General features: G+C 46.1%; 1 protein-coding gene across 1 annotated transcript in view; it reads right to left on the bottom strand.

The window, feature by feature from the left end:
- The window catches only part of Dna2 (DNA replication helicase/nuclease 2), a 30,557-nt gene extending 10,898 nt beyond the window's left edge, over positions 1-19,659 (bottom strand). The window contains exons 1-15 of the mRNA XM_028776869.1: positions 19,583-19,659; positions 16,555-16,737; positions 15,152-15,335; positions 13,725-13,870; positions 12,564-12,695; positions 10,499-10,718; positions 8,400-8,517; positions 7,433-7,595; positions 6,497-6,691; positions 5,254-5,484; positions 4,046-4,162; positions 3,861-3,970; positions 2,335-2,444; positions 1,249-1,473; positions 311-504 (exon numbers count right to left, since the gene is read on the bottom strand). Of these exons, the coding sequence (XP_028632702.1) occupies positions 311-504; positions 1,249-1,473; positions 2,335-2,444; positions 3,861-3,970; positions 4,046-4,162; positions 5,254-5,484; positions 6,497-6,691; positions 7,433-7,595; positions 8,400-8,517; positions 10,499-10,718; positions 12,564-12,695; positions 13,725-13,870; positions 15,152-15,335; positions 16,555-16,737; positions 19,583-19,659 (2,405 nt within the window). The remainder of the gene's footprint in view (positions 1-310; positions 505-1,248; positions 1,474-2,334; positions 2,445-3,860; positions 3,971-4,045; positions 4,163-5,253; positions 5,485-6,496; positions 6,692-7,432; positions 7,596-8,399; positions 8,518-10,498; positions 10,719-12,563; positions 12,696-13,724; positions 13,871-15,151; positions 15,336-16,554; positions 16,738-19,582) is intronic.
- Between the last annotated feature and the right edge of the window lie 1,979 nt (positions 19,660-21,638).

The following is a 21,638-nucleotide window of genomic DNA, read 5'->3' as shown; positions in this document are numbered from 1 at the left end:
CAAGCCAGTCAGCGGTGCTCCCCATGAGCCTGGGAACAAGCCAGTCATCAGTGCTCCCCATGAGCCTGGCAGCAAGCCAGTCAGCAGTGCTCCCCATAAGCCTGGGAACAAGCCAGTCATCAGTGCTCCTCATGAGCCTGGCAGCAAGCCAGTCAGCAATGCTCCCCATGAGCCTCTGCTGCAGTTCCTGACTTCACGTCCCTCAGTAGTGAATTCTAATCTGTAAGCCAGATAAAATCTTCCTTCCCCCAGGATGGTTTTGATCAGTGTTTGACACTACAACAGGCCAGAGACAAGAACATCTACCCACCTGGCTTCCCGGTTTAGAACCAGGGGAGGGAGCTGCTGATGGTCTCCCACCAACACAAATCTCCGAGAAAAGAACAGTGGGCCCAGGCAGACGGGCTGACTGATCTGAGAGGCTTCATCCACAATACAGAAATCAAAAGTCTTCCGGGAAAATATTGGGTGGTTTACTCCCATGCAGGTTGTTGCAACGATAGGCTACAACCGAACACAGAAAACAAGTCAGTTACTGAATGTCAAAGATGGTACTTGTCTCCCCTCCCCACTTTATGAAATTAAGATCAAAACCACCCCCTCCCAATAGCAAGAATTTCTCAATATTACTTCAGAAACATTTATAGTGTGTTTCTTTCTTGAGAGACTCTTGTTACGTAGTCTGTCCAGGATCCCCATGAACTTACTATGTAGCACAGGTTGGCCTTAAACTGCTGGGTCTGAGGGGATGGATAACCTGAGCCCCCAGGGGAGCTGAGAGATCAGACCCACACCATCATACCTGGTACATTACTCCCTTGCTCTGCAAGAGATGCTGTGACAAGGACAGAAGGAACTTACAGAGAGGGAGACCAGGAAACCATGTATGCAAAGAGAGGACCAGAACCTAACATGCAGAGTGTCCCCAAACTCAACAGCAAGCCAGGCATGGGAGCATAGGCCTGAAATCCCAGCTCCTGAGGGAGGTCAAGGGCTAGTTTTAACTACAAAGTTACTTCAAGGTGAGCCTGGTCTGTGAGACAGACAGACAGACAGACAGACAGACAGACAGAGACAGAGACAACAAAAATTTTTTATGGAAACAGATGGATTCCCTGGGGCTTGATGGCCAGCCTAGTCTACTTGGCAAACTCCAGGACAAACAGAGATCTTGTCTCCACCTGAGACATACCAGAGACTGTCCTCTGATGTCTACACGCACACACGGTAAGAATCAGACTGACTTACGTGACTGTTATAGAGCCCTTCTAGATGGGCTAAGGACGCAATGGACCTCGATCTGCAAATCTCCTCCTCTGTGAACTTCTGGATGTCCGGATGGACCTTATGAGACTGACCCAGACGCAAAAATCCGATTCTAAACTTGGCTAACTTCAAGAGAATATTGTCAACAGCAGAGTGTGTGTAGCTGGTCAGCAGAACGCTGAAACCACAGGCAGAGAGGATCCTTACCTAGAAATGGGAGGCCGAGGGAAACAGCATCACTTTGAAACCCTGATAACTTAACAGGCTTACAGTTTTCAAACACTCACAACATTTAGTAAGACTGGAATTCAAGAAGAGAGTTTGCTGAGCCATCTCACCTGCCCAAGGTGTTTTTATTATGCTATTAATAATATTGACCCCAGAGTGGTGTAGGTATATAGGCCTGTACCACCACGACAAGTTAATTTATCATGTTTTGTTGTTATTGTTTCTGAGACAAGGTCTATGAATCCTTGGCTGATCTGGAACTTGCTCAGTGGACCAGGCTGGACTCAAACTTATATATATCCATTCTCCTGTCTCTGCCTTCAAGTGTTGAGATTAAAGGTGTGAGCCATCACACTAGGCAAAATCCAGCAGTGTAAGGGCTAAAATAATTTGTAAGCCCCACATGCCCAAGGACAGCTAACTTCCTGGAATGCTTGTAAGATAACTAAGTCACACGTTTCCGATTTAATAAACAAGGTTGGTTGCCCCAACTACACAGGATGCACTCAATCACGCGGAGGCGAGAGACACGTAGGCAGGAAGTATATCAGGATATATGCTTGGCCCCAGCTGGACGCATGTGGAAAGTACATAGCCTAGCGAGCCTGACCTTTATAGGCACCTGACTGACCTAATTCAGCGCCACTCTCTGGGGATCCTGGGTATGGCCCTGGCCCGAGTCAATCTTCCTATCCAGTACTAAGTAAAGCTTGCTTTCATTGCATAACTGTGAACTGGTCTTTCTCCTCAAGGTTTTCAGGTTCAACAGCAGTTGTGTTATCAGGCATCAGAAACTCAGGAAAGAAGGATCCAGTATGAGTGTTTAGTTTCAGAGCTTACAAGGGCACATATTGTCGTCGTCTTGCCTGTCCCCGGCATGCCAACAATGAGTGTGTAGTCTTTAGAAAGAAGAACCTTCTTCATTGCTTGTCGTTGAGGCTTATTCAAACCTGTATTTCAATTTAACAGAACAAAAACAAGATTTGATTTCAATGAATTTTTTTTTTTTTTTTAAATACAGGATCTTGCTATCTAGACTTTATGGCACAGGCTGGCCCTAAAATGCGCTTTCCTCTGCTTCCCAACTACTGGGATTACTTGTATATTACCATGTCCGGCCCATAAAGTCACCTTTTATAAGAAAAAGCAGCCAGGCAGTAGTGGCACGCGCCTTTAATCCCAGCTCTCGGAAGGCAGAGATAGGCGGATCTCTGAGTTCGAGGCCTACAAAGTGAGTTCCAGGACTTTTCGGAACTATACTTTTTTCCTGTCTAGGCATAAAAAAGAAAAAGAAAAAGCAAGTTCTGAGTATGTTCTTAAAGCAAAACAATGCTACAGTGATTTGTGGTTTTTGTTTAATTTTTTGAGACAGGGTTTCTCTGTGCAGCCCTGGCTCACAGAGATCTGCCTGCCTCTGTCTCCCTAGTGCTGGCTTCAAAAGTGGGCACCACCACCACCCAGGAGTGATTCCTTTTTTAAGACAAGGTCTATTATGTAGTCACGGCTGGCCTAGAACTCAGAAACATACCTGTTTCTACCTCACAAGTACTGAGATTATAAAAGGGAACCACCAAGGCTTGCTTTGCTGTGGTGATTGTCTTTGGTATGCATATGCATCCACACGCATCCACATGCATATTCAAATGTATGCAGGCATGTGCAGATGCGTGTACATGTGTGTGTATGCACATACATGTGTGTGTATGCATGCAGAAGCCCAAGATTGATACTAGGAGTGTTTCTCAGTCATGCTCTACCTTATTCATGGAAGCAGGTAAGGCAGTGTCCACGGTTATGGGGAGGTCTGGCTATCCAGTTTGTCCCAGGGATGCCCCGGTCCGCCCAGCTATCATGCACACTGAACATTTATGGGTGGTGGGGATCTAAACTCCAGGCCTCACACCTGCATGGCAAAGTGCTTTACCACACTGAGCCATCAAAGTCTCTATCTACCTTTGTAAACTTCTCGTGTGTATGATGTGTGTACAGGGACATGCGTGCTATCATGTGTGGAGATCAGGTGACAACTTAGAGGAGTTGGTGGTCTCCTTCCACCATTTTGAGGCAGGGTCTCCCTTATATCTGCCGTGCTGCACACGTGAAGTCATCTGGCTGGCTTGAGAGCTTCATGACGATTCTCCAGTCTCCACCCTCCCATCTCGCTACAGTATCCTTCTTTTTCAAATGGTTTTCAGGTACCAAGCTCAGCTCACCAGGCTTACATGGCAAGTCCCTTTCCCGACTAAGCCACTTCTCTGGCTCTATAAAACTGTATCCCTATCAACTGCTAAGCAACCGGACACTCGGCATAGTTTAGAGTATAAAAGAATCAAGAAAATCAAATCGAAATGCTGGCTATGCCATACCCTTTAGAATGCTGGCCACCGTGTCCTTCGCATCGTGTGGAAGGACGGAGCTGAGGTAGGCTGTGAACTGAGGTTCCCTGAAGTCAATGATTAATTCTCGAAGTCTTTTGCTGCAAAGAAGAACAAACATGCTTTTACTAGCACCTCAGGAGACGTGGGAAGAGTCAGACTCCATCATTACCAACCTGGTATCTGTGTTGTCCATCAGTTTAGACAGATTTCCTAACGGAGTATTTATATCCCCATGCCTTTCTTCCCGGTCTAATCGAAACAATGTTGTTTCTGGGAGTGTCGACAAGTTCCTAAAACAACAAAATGGCTGTGTAAGGCACACACTGCTGCAGGCTGAGTCTGTAAGAACCGAGTGAGGGATGGGCGCTGTCATCCTGGCACTTGGGAGGTGGAAGAAGCTGAGGTCATGTCAGGTACACAGCATGTTCCCGGTCGTCCTGGACACAACATGCAAACCTAACCTCACACCCATATGTTCACAAAATGAATAAAAATCCAGCAGTATAAGGGCTAAAATAACTTGTAGGTCCCACATATAAATACATACATAAGTACACATAAATACATACATACATACATACATACATACATACATACATACATAAGCATAATTTTTTTTACAAAAAACTGTATGCTGAGGCACCTATAATACCTCAGTCATACTCCTCCCTCCACCCCTCAACATGCCTTCCTCCAACATGGCTAGCCATCCCTGGGATATACCTCATGCTCTCAGCTAACCTGTGGATGGAAAAATTAGCTTCCCAGAAAGCCTTCTAAGTGAAGCACAGGCATCCTGAAGATTACTAATGTGTGTGTGTGTGTGTGTGTGTGTGTGTATGTGAACTGTGGTTGCAAATAGGCCACAGCCTGTGTGTGGAACCAGAAGACAACTTTGTGGAGCAACTTCCTCCCTTGTCTTTCCGTGGGTTCCTGGAATAAGGTCAGACTTGTGCAGAAAGAACCTTCTCAACCATCTTGCTAGTCATCACTGCCTTAATCACTGACCTCAATGTACTAGCAACCGGTGAGGAGAGCTGGGGGTACACCTTATACCTTAGCGATAGAGCTTTCACCTACTGTCGGCGAGTTCCTGGGCTCAAACTTCAGCATGAAGGGGAAAGGGCTGGACAGTGAGAGCCACAAAGGCAGGCTGGGGGTTGCTGGGTGTGGGGGTGCACAACATATATGCATAAAAAAAAACCCTCAGCAAAAGAACACAAAATGCTATGATAAAACCCAGTTACCAAAAGCCTTCTACTGAGTCAGTTTGTTTGAACTGTTTGAGAGGAGAATTCAGAGACAGAGAGCAGCTCAGAAGCATGTATAAGCCCAGTTCCATAGGGACAAAGCTGTCATCTCCAAAGAAGCCTTTTATTACCTGTCTAGCAAGCAGGTGACGGCTGCCTTGGTAATCTTCTTCACGTAGCCTTTAGACAAAGCGAATAGTTTTCTCTCTTCTCCACTTAAAATAATCCTGTCCCCTGCCATCAGATTGGTGGCTGGCATGGGGCCATTTTTCCGCTGAAAATTATATAAGTACTGTCCATCACAAACTCGCTCTACAGGCTCCGTCCTGACTAGGTTTCCAATGCAGTTGCCACTCTCCTCCCTGTGAAAGAGAGAGAAGGGGGGGGAGGGAGGGAGGGTCCATTGACATATTTGTATTTGTTTATATAACCCATAAAAATTTTAAAAATTTTTATAACTATAATTATTATTATTATGTGTGATATGAATGTGTGCATACATGGGCCAAGCTGCTCCTCTGAAGCAGGGGATGAGTCCCAGGATGCAGTTCTTTCCTTTCACCATGTGAATACCAGGGATTAAACTCAGGTCATCAGGCCTAGTGGCTCCCTGAACAATCCTGCTGGCCTCTGGCCTCCGGCAATCAATGCTAAGTTTGTCTTTTTGTTGTTTGTTGTTGTTTTTAAACACTTTCTACAATCCACTATAAAATACGAATGCCACATTAACAACCTTCTATTTCTTCTTTTTTAACATAATTCTGTGGCGCCTGTGACAAGGTCATGACTAAATGAAGCCAGACACTTTAATTGATTTATTTATTTTATGTATATATGAATGCACTGTTGCTCTCTTCAGACACAACAGAAGAGGGCATCAAATCCCACTGTAAATGGTGGTGAGCCACCATGTGGTTGCTGGGAATTGAACTCAGGACCTCTGGAAAAGCAGCCAGTGCTCTTAATGCTGAGCCGTCTCTGCAGCCCAGCCAGACACTTTAAAAACTGTGCCTGTGCGTTTGAATGCACTCCGGTACCCACTTGTGCAGATGCAGACTTGGGTGATCCCTTAGGAACTGACCACCTGGATTTCTCACACAGCCTCTCAATGGCCTGGAGCTAGACGTCTGAGCTGTGCCAGCCTGTGACGTTCTGGGATCTAGCTCTCAGCGTCCCCAGCACTGGATCACTCTTTACAGAAGTGCAGGGGATTAAAACTCAGCCCATCGTGCCTGCAATACAAGCACTTTACCAACCGAGTCTCCATGAAACCCTGTCCTTAGCATACTACACGAACCTCTGCTGTCACGGATTCCGGATGCGACAGTGTACTACCTAACACAGTAGTGACAGTCCACTCTGTGGAACACTTACAGTTTGGAAGCAGGCGTTAACCAGAGACTCTGGTGATTCTTTCTGTTATCTTTAGATTGCGACTCCAACGTTAACATGAGACACCACAGGCTGAAATACTTCAAGTGTGCCAGCTGCAGGTGCCGGGTTTCTTCCTGGATTTTGGACAGCATGCTTTCTGGGATGGAAGCGTCATCTACCTGTTCTTCAATTGCTCTAAATACAGACTTCCAATTAGGCAGCGAAGTAAGGTTTCCTAAACACACACACACACTCACACACACAAACAAATAAGCAAACAGGGCCTTCCTATATATCCCTGGAGAACCCACAGACAAGCCTGTCTCCTTAATACTAGAATAAAGGCATCTGACACCCTGGCTCCTTTTTTTTTTTTTTAAATGTGTGTGCATTTGCCATGTGTTCAGGTGTTTCTGGAGATCAGAAGAGGGCACTGGATTCCCTCGAGCTGCACATACAGGCAGAGGTGTAGGTTTATTGAGACAGGGTTTCAGTATTCGGCCCTGGATGACCTTAGACTTTCTATGTAGACCTCACTGGCCTCATACACTCAGCAATCCTCCTGCCTTTACCTCCAGGTACTGGGACCCCAGGTACGCCCCCCCCCACACACACACACATACACACAAATAATAAAAAAACCAAATCAAGATGAATAAAAATTAGATGCTTATAAACAAAACAGCTAGACTGTTCAGTAAAGCAATGCATACCTAGAGCCCCAGCATGTGAGAGGCAAAGGCAGGAAGATCACAAGTTCAAGGTTGAATTCCAGAATATCTGGTGCTACCCGGCCTCAATCTGACCCAGCCTCCCCAAAGTTCAAGGTCACCTTCAGCAATATAGCAAACTTGAAAGCAGCCTGGGCTACATAAGACCATCTTAAAACACACACACGTGCAGACACATGCACACGCACACACACAGAATGTTTACCTGCTATAAAGAGCACAGTTGCCTATCTGCGAACAATATTTACAAGTTTTCTCTTCCTCGATTATTTGTGGCAAGGCAGAAAGCCGTGCCCCCTCCCCCGGAGCTGCTCTGTTCACTCGGTGCAGCAGGGAGAAGGCCAGCTGGTTCCTGAGCTTCAGCAGTTCTGGGGGACAGACAGGTAAAGTTGGCGTTTTAGAATGAGGCAGAGTTTCTACCGGGAAAAGCTTCATATTTAAAGACAAAGCAGAGAACACAGGAATTTGCCTCTGTATTAGAGTAACCACAGTCGTAATGTGCTGGCGTACGTACTTCAGGGTTTTCAACTTGAGGGTTTTCGACACTTGATGAGGTTTTTAATCACACCTAGTAAGTACTGTGACTCTGTTTAGTTGTTTTTGTTTTGAGACAAGGTCTTGCTGTATATAGACTTAGCTAGCCTGGAACTCAATATGTAGACCTGCCTGCCCCAAGGGCTAGACCCAGGGTTAAAGGTCTGTGCCACACCGAGCTAGTAAGATGGCTAAACAGGGAAACTGTTGTGCAAATCTAGAGACATGAGTTTAATCCCTGGAATCCACATAAAAGTGGAAAGAGAGATGTGACTTCCACAGAGTTGTCCTTAAGCCCCTATACCTGAACTCCTCCCATAAATAATAAAGACAAATGATACATTTATAAAGCATAGAACTAGAAAACACAACCTGTAGTACGGTCTAGTGAGTAGCATAAAGGTATCACCAGGGAGGGCAGTAGTGGCTCACGCCTTTAACCCCAGCATTCAGGATGCCAGAGCAGGCAGATCTCTGAAGAGTTTGAGGCCAACCTGGTCTACAGAGTGAGTTCCAGGGTTACACAGTGAAATCCTGTCTAGAAAACAAACAAGCAAACAAACAAACCAGAAAACATCACCAAAAGCTGGCAGGAAGAGCAGGCCCGAGAAGAAAGGCCAGAGATCAAAGCAGTTCACCTCTTTTGTCCAGATGGTTGGCGGGCACAGGGTACATCTGCCCTGTCTTGAGGTAGAGAAGCCAGCCAGCCTCAGGGTCCTCTCGTCTCTCCTGGCTTAGCAGTGTGTACAGGACCACCTATGTAAGACCAGCAAACGGTGATGTGTGTGCTCTCCCTACGCCCTCTGGACCCACACACAGGAGAAGGCTGGCCACAGCATGGATGTAGCACAAGCACTTGGTAAAGGTGACAAACCAAACTCGCTGTCAACCATTTAAACTGCACAAAACAAACAGCTCGTGCTCTGCCAGATAACGCTGACTGGAGAAAAATGTGGTGAGCTGAAAAATGGGGGCGTGGTCCAGCAGAGTAGTACCTGCCCCCAAAAATAGGAAGACAGGGAGGAAAATGTTCTCACCTCAAATTCTGGACAACCCCCTCCCCAAAAGTTAAGAAATTAATTAACCTGTTTCACATTTCCAAATTAACAACCTCTACACATTTTTGTTCCTGACTTAAACAAATGAACCCCAAAATGCTTAGGATTTACGTCAGAGTCACTGTGACAATTCAACAAAGCCAAGGGTGACTTCTCCAAAGCAGGAGCTCTCATTACTTGCTGGGAGAGCTAACGTTAACTGTCCAGCAGAGGAAGCTACTAAATCCAGCACAAATGCAGCTTTCCTGCCTGGAGTACTGCTGGGTTCTAGGATTGACTGGTCTAGATAGTGAGTTCCAGGATAGCCTGGTCTACACAGTAAGCTCTAGAACAACCAGATCTAAGGAGCTTGGCTCAAAAAACCAAATGGAAGAAAAATAATTTGACAAGACCTGGAGAAGCTGACTGAGCAGTTGAGAGTACTGACTACAGACATATGTGGTGGTGCACGCCTTTAATCTCAGCACTCGGTAGGCAGAGGCAGGCGGATCTCTGAATTCAATACCAGCCTAGTCTACAAAGTAAGTTCCAAGACAGCCAGGGCTGTTATAAAGAGAAACCCTGTCTCCAAAACAAAAACAAAAAAAAAAACAAAAAAATGAATGACTGCTCTTCCAGGAAATCCAGATTCAAGTCAAACACCCACAAGACCGCTGACAACATTGTAACTCCAGTTCTAGGAGATTTGGTGCCAACTTCTGGTGTCCACAGGAACCAGGCACATGTGGTACACAGACATACAACAACAACAACAGATATAAAGTTTTTAAAAATCATAAAGTTTAAAAAACAAACAGAAAACACTTGGCAAACTAGGGACTGGAGAGAAAACTCAGAAATTAAAAGCTAGTACTGTTCCTGCAGAGGACCTGAGCTATGCTCTCAGTGCACGTGGGACAGCACACAACGGCCTGTAAATCCAGCCTCAGAGGATCTAACATCTTCTAGCCTCATATGCACAAACCTACACACTTAACCACATAATTAAAGATAAAAACAAACCGTTTTCATTTAACAGGATAATCTTGCAAGTTGCAGATATAACTCAGCACAAGGTCCTGAGTTAGATCCCCTACACTGAAAAAAGGCACAGGCTGCTTGCTCCTTCAGAGGACCTGGGTTCAAATCCCAGCACCCACATGGCAGCTGATAATTCTCTAACTTCAAGATCTGACACAGACATACATAGAGGCAAGACACCAATGCACATAAAATAAAAATACATTTAAAATAAAAAAACAAACAAACCTGAAAACAGCTGGGCAGTGGTGGCGCATGCCTTTAATCCAAAAACTTGGGAGGCAGAGGCAGGCGGATCTCTGTGAGTTCAAGGCCAGCCTGGTCTACAGAGTGAGTTCCAAGACAGCCATGGCTACACAGAGAAACCGTCTCAAAAAACACCAAAAGAAAAGAAAACAGCTAAACTTGAGACCCATTGAGGCTACATTTCTATGCTAAACTAGCTACCCAAGCAGACAATTTTTGTTTGTTCGGGAGATTTGTTTATTTGGAGATTCTACCATGTACACCAGTCTGTTCAAAGCAGCATACCCTGAGCTTCAGTTACAAATTAAAAACTACAACATGAACATAAACACTACCCAGCTCAACAGAGATCAGGACACACAGTTCACATTTCGAGACCCTCAACACTACAAACGTTTGTTTAAGAGTTATACCTGACTTCGGTGTTCGATAGAATTCGATTCTTTGCCAGTTTTCAGCTCCAACGGCATTATCTTATACTTCGTCTTACAACCTCGATGGATTTTGACTCCGACTGTGACGTCTATTTTGCCTTTCAGTCCAAACCTAGGGGACCAGATGCTTTCTTCAATATCCAGCGACTTGATGACTTCAATGTTACAAGGTGAACTTCTGTTACTGCCATCGCTTGGCCTGAACAGGAACACAGAACACACTCACTTCACACCTGATCCGATGACTACCACACAAGTACCTTTTCTGGTTGCTGGGGGTCTTGGTGCTTTCTGAATTGCAATGCTTTCTGGCACCACCTGGGAACAAGACCACAAAAGGTGCCCTGTGTTTGGCAAGTGACTGACTGCCCTGAATCCCACTGCTCAGCCTGTGGCTGTGACTGGCTGTGACAGCTGTCTGAGAATCAGAGTGGTATAGTGAGGTACTTTCCAAAATGGCCTGACACAGGGTTACCCGCCGTTAATCCTGGCAATCAAGTTGCGGAGACAGCAAGCAGATCGGCTGGGTCAGGGCAAACCTGGTCTACCTGGTGAGTTCCAGGCCAGCCAAACTGCATAGGGAGACCATGTGGCAGAAGAAAAACAAAATCATTCATAAAAGTTGAGACAAACCGAAGCTGGAGATGGCTCATCAGTTAAGAGCACGGGTTACTCTTCCAGAGGTCCTGAGTTCAATTCCCAGTAGTGACATGGAGTCTTATAATCATTTATAACTGGATCTGATGTCCTCTTCTGACATGCAGGTGTACATGCAGAGAGAACACTCATGCATAACGGAAAATAAAGTTAAAAAGGTGAGACAAATCAGGACTATTCTAACAGTGAAAATTCTTTTGGTTTTAATTTTAATTTTTATTTATTTATTTATTTTGGGTTTTTCAAGACAGGGTTTCTCTGTATAGCCCTGGCTGTCCTGGAACTCACTCTGTAGACCAGGCTGGCCTCGAACTCAGAAATCCCCCTGCCTCTGCCTCCCAAGAGCTGGAATTAAAGGTGTGCGCCACCACCGCCCAGCAACAGTGAAAATTCTTATGAAATGATACTGACTAACATTAGGATGAAACTGAAATCCTCAAGAGATTTCTTCGGTCATGGGAAGATAACTAGAGATAGGAAAAGATACTATACATAGTTGTTAGTGCGGAAAAACAGTAACAACAATATGATACATTGTAAAAGCTTATCCTTTTAAACCAGACCTAGTGGCTCACATCTTTAATCCCAGCGCTCAGCAGGCACAGGAAGACAGTCTCTGTGAGGTCCGGGCCAGCTGCAGCTAGACAGTGAAACTCGGCCTTAATTCTTATGATCACGTTATGTGTTTATTTAGTGTGCATTTGCATGTCAGCATGAAGATCCCCAAATGTTACAGCATACATGTGAAAATGTCCGGGGGTTAGCTGGTTCCTGCAGTGTGAAAGGACAAAAGTGCCTTCACTAGCTGAGCCATCTTGCTGGCCTCTATCTTGACCTTTAAAGGGCTTTAAAGAGCTTTTTATCCTTTCTATAAGTTTGTATACACGCCTGTTTATATGCAAAAGTGTCTGCCGGACCCTCGGAGGCCAGAATACACTTACGTCAATTACAGAACTTGCATGAGTTCTAGGAACAGAAACCAGTCCTCTGTAAGAAGAGTAAGTTTTCTTTTTTTTTTTTTTCTTTTCTTTTTTCGAGACAGGGTATAGCCCTGGCTGTCCTGGAACTCACTCTGTAGACCAGGCTGGCCTCGAACTCAGAAATCCGCCTGCCTCTGCCTCCCAAGTGCTGGGATTAAAGGCATGTGCCACCACCGCCCGGCAAGAGTAAGTATTCTTAACCACTGGGCAATCTCTCCAACCCTCTTTAAAGAGCTTTGAGTTGGCTACCCAAGAGGCTGGCTGAGCCTGGTTTGATATGGAGTTCTAGGCTAGCTAGAACTTAACTAATACCTGGTCTTGAACAAACAAGCAATCTTTGAATCAACAAGCATATGGGAATCCTGTCTAAAACTCGGAACAGCATGTAACCAGAATCCACTTCTTACAGAGAGAGCTGCATCTGAGGGGATTCAGCAAGGGGGCCTTTATGCATGAAGTCCTCGGCCCACTTAGAGAAAGAGGGGAGATATTCCTCAACTTCACATCTTATTTCTTCTTGACTCAGATTCAAGCGATACCTGCCAAAAAGGGGAAACTGAGTAAGAAAATAGAAATATTAGAAATATAAACGAGGAAAATAATATCGATACAGGCTAATAAACAGATGTTTCCAAATGTGGTCCAAACAACAGAATACAGCTCAACCTTAAAACATTCCTCTTTTAAGGTGTAAAACCGACATACGCTTGATAGCATACCTAACGTCAAGCCAGTAGAGCGGCTAGGGCTTAGCACGTGGAAGTACTACCCCACAAGCCTGAAATCCCCAGCGGAAGGACAGGATCAACTGTACAGGGTTGTCCTCTGACGTCCACATGCTGCCACATGTGCTTGGCCCACATCACACACACGAACACGCAAAAAATAGTGAAGTAAAATGAAGTTTTAAAACAAACAAATCTATGTACTGAAGGTTATCCAAATGCTCCTAAAGCGAGACAGGAGGAGACGGGAGCTGGTCAGGCAGCCAGCCTGGATTACACAGCAAAGCAGCAGAAGAGAGGCTGACACTGCCTTATCAAGGAGGAGGCAAGGGCCAAACCCCAAAGGTTGTTTCCCTTCTCTCTCCTGCTATACACACACACACATACACACACACACACACACACACACACACACACACTTACTTTAAAAAAGAGAACAGGCTAATCATTGGGTAGGGAGCCACAAAAGTCTGCAAAACTAGATTTATTCACGTATACACTGGCTAAGATATATGTGAACACTCCCGCTACCTGAGTCTAAACCTATACGGTGTTCAACATATCGGTCTCTAGAACTAACATAAAAGCATTTTGCATTTGTCACCTGTTCTCTGAGGACGGTGGAGGCAGCTATATACCACGGGTTACATCCTTGAGCACTGTAGGGTATTTCAGTAATGTTACCCAGCAGTCCCTGTTGCCCAGAGACACCACAGGGTACTCTGAACAAGTTGGCTGAACTCCAGCTACGCTAGCTCGTACCGAAGGGTCTCCTTCCTGAAACCTGAATTGTAGGCTTGAAGTTACAGGGTGAGGTGGCGTCTGGACTTCTCAGTGACTTACATCTCCTTCAAATGCCTTACTTCTTGGAGAGTCTGAAGGGCAAGCTCTTGGAGCGTCTCTGGGGCAAAGCTCTCGCTTACTGCTTTCTGAAAGACTTCATGGAGAATCGTACCGACCAGCATTTGGCGGGTGGCTGGATCAGAGACCTATAAAAACACATCATGTACATGTCTCATGATAACACACTGACACAATGACTGCAGGTATGAAGCCAGCACGAACTATGTCAAATGCCAATTCATTCGCAGAGTTGGCTTTGTTTTTTTGGTTTTTGTTTTGTTGTTGTTGTTTTTTTTTCTAATTGGTTCACTCTCCTGGCTTTTTGAGACGGGGTTTCTCAGTGTAACCAGCCCTGGCTATCCTGGACTAGGGAGCCTCGAACTCACAGAGACCCGCCTGCCTCTGTTTCACAAGAACTGGAATTAAAGGCGTGTGCCACCACATCCGCCTATAAAAAATGTATTTTTAGAAGTGGATGCCTGCAAAGAAGCAAATATGAAGCTCTGTGGGTCGGCCGACTTTTCTGAGTTACTCACAAGCCCGTAACTTTTCATTTCCTTCTTTCTACCATTCTCATCATGCTTTTTTGTATCACTCTGGGCTTCCTTACCCCGTCTTGGGGCTGCTGGTCTACCAGGTAGCTGACTTCCACGCTGGCTTAACTTGGGCACCGTGGCTCGCTCTCTCTCTCCTTCTGAGCCGCTACTGAGGCGTGTAGCCTGCCTCCTGTGGAGTTTTCCTTTTAAACTCTTAAGAAAATTGTCCTTGGGATTGGGGAAAAAGAAAAAGCAAGAAAAAGTATATGCTGGACACAGGCATGTACTCTCGCTCTCATGAATACCGCTAATAAATGCCTGTGTCGCACTATGAGGGGGCGTGGCCTTGTTTAGAGGAAGTGCGTCACTGTGTGGGCGGGCTTTGAGGGCTCCTAAAGCTCAAGCTACAGTAAGTTTGGGAGTCAGTCTCCTCCTGGCTGCCTTAGGATCAACATGTAGAACTCTCAGCTCCTTCTCCAGCACCATGTCTGCCTAGATGCTGCCATGTTTCCTGCCATGATGATAACAAACTGAACCTCTGAACCTGTAAGCCAGCCCCAGTTAAATGTTGTCCTTTATAAGAGTTGTCTTGGTCATGGTGTCTGTTCACAGCAATAAAACCGTAACTAAGACAAAGCTAAATAAAACTCAGAGGACCAAATACACGGTCTGAATTCCAACACTGCAATTACTAGGTATGTGACTCTGGTCAGGTCACACAGCTGGCGGCCCGGTTTGCCCTCTGTAAAGTGTAGCAGGTGAGGACTGCAGACTAGTGTCAAGGCCTTTCATAGGGGCTGTAGATGTAGCCCAGCATCAGAGTGAGGCCTTGGATTTCACCCTCAACACAGCAGGGGGAACACTGCAGAAACACTGACGGAAGTCGCTTACCCTGAAAGTCTCACTCAGGACAGCTCTTCTCAGACACCGAATGCTGCTAGCCACGCTTGTGCCAGAGATCAGCATGTCCGGGTGCAGGATGAGATAGCCAAAGTCATCGTCAATTATCCACGGCTCAGATGTGCAGTCTCCCTCTAAGTGAATGATGTCCCCTGGCTCCACCGGGACCGAACACCTGAAAACAGGCAAGGGTGAAGCGAAAACGTATAATCTAGGTCCCCACAGTTGAACACAACCAGAAGCATCGAACATTTTTCTGAAGAATAAATATTTCTAAATCTCTGGGTGTTAAATTTCGTGTAAGTGGGGGGTTGCTATAGAGACGGCTCTATGGCTAAAAACATCACCTGCCCCTACAGGGGACCCTGCACCCACAGTGCAGCTTACAATTGTCTGTAACTCCAGTTCCAGGGGATTCAATATACTCTTCTGGCCTCCGTGGGTAACATGCACACACATGGTGTTTGAATATATACATGCAGACAAAACATACACATAACATACAATTTTAAATTAGAATTAAAGAAAATTAACTTGTAAATTTAATTTTTTTTATTTATTATTATTTTATTTAAGTATACGTGCATGTACCTGATTGTATGTATGCCACATGTGTGCAGTGCCCGAGGAGGCCAGAGAATGGTCTCAGATCCCCTGGGACTAGAGTTACATGAAGTTGTGAGCTACTTTGTGGGTGCCGGGAACCAAACTCAGGACCTCTGCAAGAGCAGAAAGTGCTGGTAACCACTGAACCTCCTCTTGAACCTTCCTCCCCTGCCTCTTAAAATTCTTTTTTTTTTTTTTTTTTCAAGACAGGGTTTCTCTGTGTAGTCCTGGAACTCACTCTGTAGACCAGGCTGGCCTCGAACTCTCGAACTCTCGAACTCAGAAATCCGCCTGCCTCTGCCTCCCAAGGGCTGGGATTAAAGGTGTGCGCCACCACTGCCCGGCTTATTTTTTTCTTTTTTAACATATTTATTTTGTGTGCCTCTATGGGGTCGGGGGTCCATCAGGTTCTTCTACTACGTGGGTCCCAGGTATCAAACTCTGATTTTCAGTTTTGGTAGCAAGCACCTTTACTCTTGAACTATCTCTACCTCCTCTTAAATAATTTATCCACACAAGATGGGTTTTCAGGTGATACCCTAGGGTTGGGACTGGAGCTCAGTGGTAGAGCGTTTGCCAGGCACACACGCGGCCTTGGGTAAGGTGGTGTCTTCCAGACTCTACCAAATCATGCCAGGTAATCCCAGCATTTGGAGGTGAGAAAGTAGAGGCAAGATACAATCCGTTCAGGTATAGCCTGGGCTACATGAAAGCTGGTATCAGAAAGCAAACAAAAACAAGAAACCACCAGACCACCAAATCATGGCTCAATGTCAAATGCAAATCACCAGCCGTTCCTCAGGATGCACCGAACTTCATGCTCTCTGTCCTGGGATGCGGTGATGAGCAAGCGCTTCTCCTCAGCTCCTCTCTCATCCTGCACGGTCTCCACGGCTAGCACCAGGTATCGGTTATCCACTCCTCGGCTGAGAACTGTTCCAGGAAAGAAAGTGTCCGTCTTCTCCTGAAGTCTAAATCAAAAACATAAAAAAAAAAAAAAATCATCCTATCAGAGCCGTGAGATGAGCAGCCAGTTGGTTGTACTCTGTGGAAGTCAATCTTCTGGTTTTCTAGTCTTGGTTGATCTGAAAACCTTAAACTAAAGAAAGACACGGGGGAGAATTCCTGTTATAAACACTGGGCCTGGGGCTCGGTTGGGAGAGTGCTTTGCTGAGCATGTACAGTCTCACTCCCTGCAGTGCGCAACCTAGGTGTCTGTCTGAGCGTGGTAGCTCATGCTTGTAATCCCAGAACTCAAGAGGCAGAGCCAGGGGCTGGAGCGATGGCTCAGCGGTTAAGAGCACTGACTGCTCTTCCAGAGGTCCTGAGTTCAATTCCCAGCAACCACATGGTGGCTCATGTCCATCTGTAATCGGATCTGATGCCCTCTTCTGGTGTGTCTGAAGACAGCCACTGTGTACTCATGTACATACAATAAATAAACCTTAAAAAAAAAAAAAAAAAAAGAGTCAGAGGCAGGAGAACCAAGTCATCCTTAGAGGCGTAGGGAGTTTTGGCTAGCCTGGACTACATGAGGAACCATTTCAAAACAAACAAGAAGTGGCTCACTCCTCTCCTTTTAAAACATACACGAACATTAAAACATAAGTGAAGCTACATATGGTGACTCACTCCCAGGGCTTGGGAGTCTGGGGCAGAGGAACTACCACAAATTCAAGGTTGCAAGAGATCAAACCAAAGAACTAGACATCCAAACTGCTTTAAGTAAGGAAGCAGACTATCTCCAGAGGGTCAATACCACAGGCTAGAGAGCTAATGACAGCTGGGTGAGTCGGTGCAGCACTCAGGAGGCAGAGGCCGGCAGATCTCTGTGAGTTTGAGGATAGCCTGGTATACGGAGTAAGTTCTAGGACAGCTAGGGGTACACAGAGCAATCCTGTCTCAAAAAAAAAAAAAAAAAAAAAAAAAAGGGGGGGAGAGCTGCCGAAAGCACAAGCTTGTATTTTTATACACGTCTGCCTTTGCCCTTGATACACGGTTACATATATTCTGACCGGTATTTACATTAGTAGGCAGTGATGGTTAGAATTGGGGAAGGGGCTAGGGTTAGTCTACAAATAGAAAAATGCCTACCAGTTTGGACAACTCTCACACATACCTAGACTGGACATTAATCAGCCCATGTCACTGTTTCTTGGGCCTCTAAGGCCACTCCTACCTTCTAATCACACAAGGTTAGCCTGCTCTCCAAAACGAGACAAACACTTAGGAAAACAGCAACAAAACAAACACTTAGGAAGCGGAAAAAGGAGGATCAGAGATCAGAAGGTCAAAGCCATCCTGGGCTGACTACACATCTCAGTTCGAGGCTAGCCTGGGCTAACTTAAACCCTGGAAAATACTGACAAGGGTTCCTACCACGGTCGAAAGCCTTTGCGAAGTACAACTAAAGGGAGATATTCCTAACACGTTTCCAGATAACTGATATACTATCCTAGGCATGACAATGTTCAGTGGGGTAGCACCTACTGTGTGTGATTTCCCCAACTACTTCGTGAAAGAAAGGGGGCCGGGGAGCAGCACGAAAGGTTAGCTGCAATTGCTGCCGAGAGCTGACGGTCATACTAATCTTTACAGCATTAGAGGGCTTGGGCCTACTGTATAACGGGTGTTGGTTGCTCCAGCACCACCAAACAAATCTGGTCCAACATTGTGCAGATAGATGCAGGAAGAAGTCCTGGTCTCCATCTCTTTAAGAAAGAAAGCTCCCCCTGGGCTTCCCAGGAAAGGTGTCTCTGTTAATGCAAAGGCTGGTCTCAGGCATTCCTGCTGGAGTCACTAACAGCAACTCCTGAGCCACTGCACCTTACCTTACTAGCCGACCCGGGGTGGGGGGGGTGGGGGGGGTGGGGGGGGGTGGGGGGGGGGGTGCGGAGGTGACACGGCATGAAGGATCATGTACAGTAACCCAGGAGTATCTTATTTGTATTTCACTATAATGAAACTACGTAAACTAGTATGTAAAGCCATATCCCTTCCCGTTTTGCATCTTTCTGGGTGGCTTTCCACAATCCTAATAAGCTACCAACCCTCTCCAATTAAAAACATGAAATGCTGCCACACATGGTGGCACACAACTTTGATCCCAGCCAACAGTCTGGAGACAGAGGCAGGAGGATCTTTATGAGTTCCGAGCCAGCCAAGAATATTGAGAGACCTTGCCTCAATAAACAAATAAATGCCTTCCACCTTCTCCTATTAATCACATGGGGGTGGGGCAGCACCGTCCATTGTTTTGTAAATGTCATCACTCGACACCCCTACTTTGCCTCTCATATTAATTCCGGGGGGTGGTGGTAAACAGGCTGTGACACCTTAAAAGATATACTGGAGGGATGGCCCAAGTTCAATTCCTAGTACCCGCATCAGGCAGCTCACCAGTGCTTGAAACAAGAGCGCCAGGAGACGCCTCTAAACTCAGGCACGTGCACATATACACGCAAATAAATTTAAAAATAAATAAATGACCCTGGGTCTGACTAAAGGCGATTCCTGGCAAGCCTTAAGCCCGGAGTTTGACCCCGCGGTCCCACGTGAAAGCAAAGAACTGGCCCCAGGTGCTCCTCCGACCGCCACAAGCCGGTCCTCCGCACAGACAAATAAACCAAAATGAAAACCCAAGGTATCAATGACAGTGGTGAGCTGTCGTGTGAAAACCCAGCGGGCTACACAACCAAGCCCAGGTCCCCAATCCACACTGGCCGGTGAGGATCACCCTCCAGCTCACGCCGGGGAAGAAGGCGCGGGTCCCGCCCGCGCTCGCCCCTCGCGCCCGCCGCCCTCCCGCAGGCTCACAGCTCCACCCGCGGCGCGGCCTCCGCTCCGCCGTCCTCCTCCAGCAGCAGCAGGTCCAGCTCGTCCAGTGACTCCATCCTGCCGAAGCCCGCCCGGAGAGCGGGACAGAGTGGGGCGACCGCGACCGCAACTCGCCGCGCGAGAGACGCGCCAGCGCGCTGCGCATGCGCAGCAGGCGACCCGCGCACCAGCGGCTCCCGCGCTCTCGGTGCCGCCCGGGAGCACAGCGCAGGACCGGAGGCGCTTTCCCGCCGGCTCGCCTCCCGGACCCGATACCTACCCGCGTGGACCTGGCGGGCTGCCACGCTCACCGCACGCAGCTCACAGCAATCCCCTCTCGCGGGGTTTTCAGAGCAGGAGAGCGGGAGATCTAGTTCAGCTGGTGGCATACGCGCGAGCACACACACACAAACAAACACACACTGGCTGCTTCCCGCAATTCAGCTGGTGACAAATACACACACACATTGGCACACACACACTGGCTCTTCCCATTGCCTTTAATTCCACTTGCAGGGAATCTGTGATGCCACATTGGCGCGCGCGCACACACACACACACACACACACACACACACACACTGTCCCACTTGCAGGGAATCCGTGATGCCTCCCTCTGACCTCCAAAGGCACCCTCATGCACTTAGTGCACACACATACTCGCTGGCACACACGCACAAAATAAATCTTTTAAAAAGTAAATCTAGCTGGGCGGTGGTAGCACACGCCTTTGGTCTCAGTGCTTCGGAGGCAGAGGAAGGCGGATCTCTGAGTTAGAGGCCAGCTTGGTTTACAAAGAAACCCTGTCTGGAAAAACAAAAACAACAACAAAACAAAATTTAAAAAAAAACAATCAAATGAAAGCTAAGTCTAAAGAAAAATTCTTTTAAAAGAAGCCATTACATAATTTTAACATTTGTCCACTCTGATGTCTGTGCATGTGTTTGTGCCTATATGAGGATATGTGTGGACACCAGTGATTCCACAGTCGGTGCCTTCTATGGCGCTTCACTTTATACATAGACAGGGTCTATGACTAAACCTGGCTAGTATGTGGGTGCTACGAATGTGTATGTAGGTTATATAGCTCTGTCACCTGAACCATCCCCCCAGCCCTCCCATTCTTTTTTTTTTTTTTTTTTTCGAGACAGGGTTTCTCTGTGTAGTCCTGGATGTCATGGAACTCACTCTGTAGACCAGGCTGGCCTCGAACTCAGAAATCCACCTGCCTCTGCCTCCCAAGTGCTGGGATTAAAGGCGTGTGCCACCACCGCCCGGCTTGATTCTCTTATTTTATATTTAACATTTCTCCTTACCAATAATGCAAACAATTTAAAAGAAAGGTGGCACATATCTATAATCCTAACACAGGAGAAGATTTTGAGTGTCAGGTCAGCTCGGGTTACATAAAGAGACTGTCTCAGAAAATAAAGGGCTGCAGAGATGGCTCAATACTTAAAAACACTGGCTGCTTCCAGTGTTGATTCCAAGCACCTACAGGACAGCTCACAAGAATCTCTAACTCCAGTTCCAGGGGAGCTGATGTTTTACTTCTGACCTCCTTGGGTAGGAGACATGTCTGTGGGGCACAGAAATACCTGCCGGCAAAACTCATTCATATAAAATAATATTAAATAAATAAGGTAAAATAAAACAAATTAAATAGTCTGGCTGGGATCCAATTCAGTGGTAAGGTGTTTACCCAGCATGTGTCGAGCCCTAGGGTTGATCTCAGGTTCCACAGATGATAAATAAATAAAACAAGCCATCAAAACAAGGATAAAAAAATTACTTTTAATATCTTATGGATTCTATAACAGACATAGAATGCAGTTTCTTATTTAAAAAATATTTTCAGTTCTCTTTATTGATAATATAATTGAGATATTTATTTTACAGATTTAAATTACCTTAAGATTGAATGGAATAATTAGCTACAGTGTGGTCCAGAAATTAAAATATACAAAAGAGCTTTATAAACACCCATCCCCACCCTGGAACATTTACAAAGCACAAGATACATTTTTATTTTTAAAATAAAGATCATAAAAATGAAA

Source organism: Grammomys surdaster, unplaced genomic scaffold (genome assembly GCF_004785775.1).
Source record: "Grammomys surdaster isolate TR1022 unplaced genomic scaffold, NIH_TR_1.0 273, whole genome shotgun sequence".
In the NCBI taxonomy this organism is placed as follows: Eukaryota; Metazoa; Chordata; class Mammalia; order Rodentia; family Muridae; genus Grammomys; species Grammomys surdaster.
Note: the sequence above shows the minus strand (reverse complement) of the source record. Positions and strands in the feature narration are given on the sequence as shown.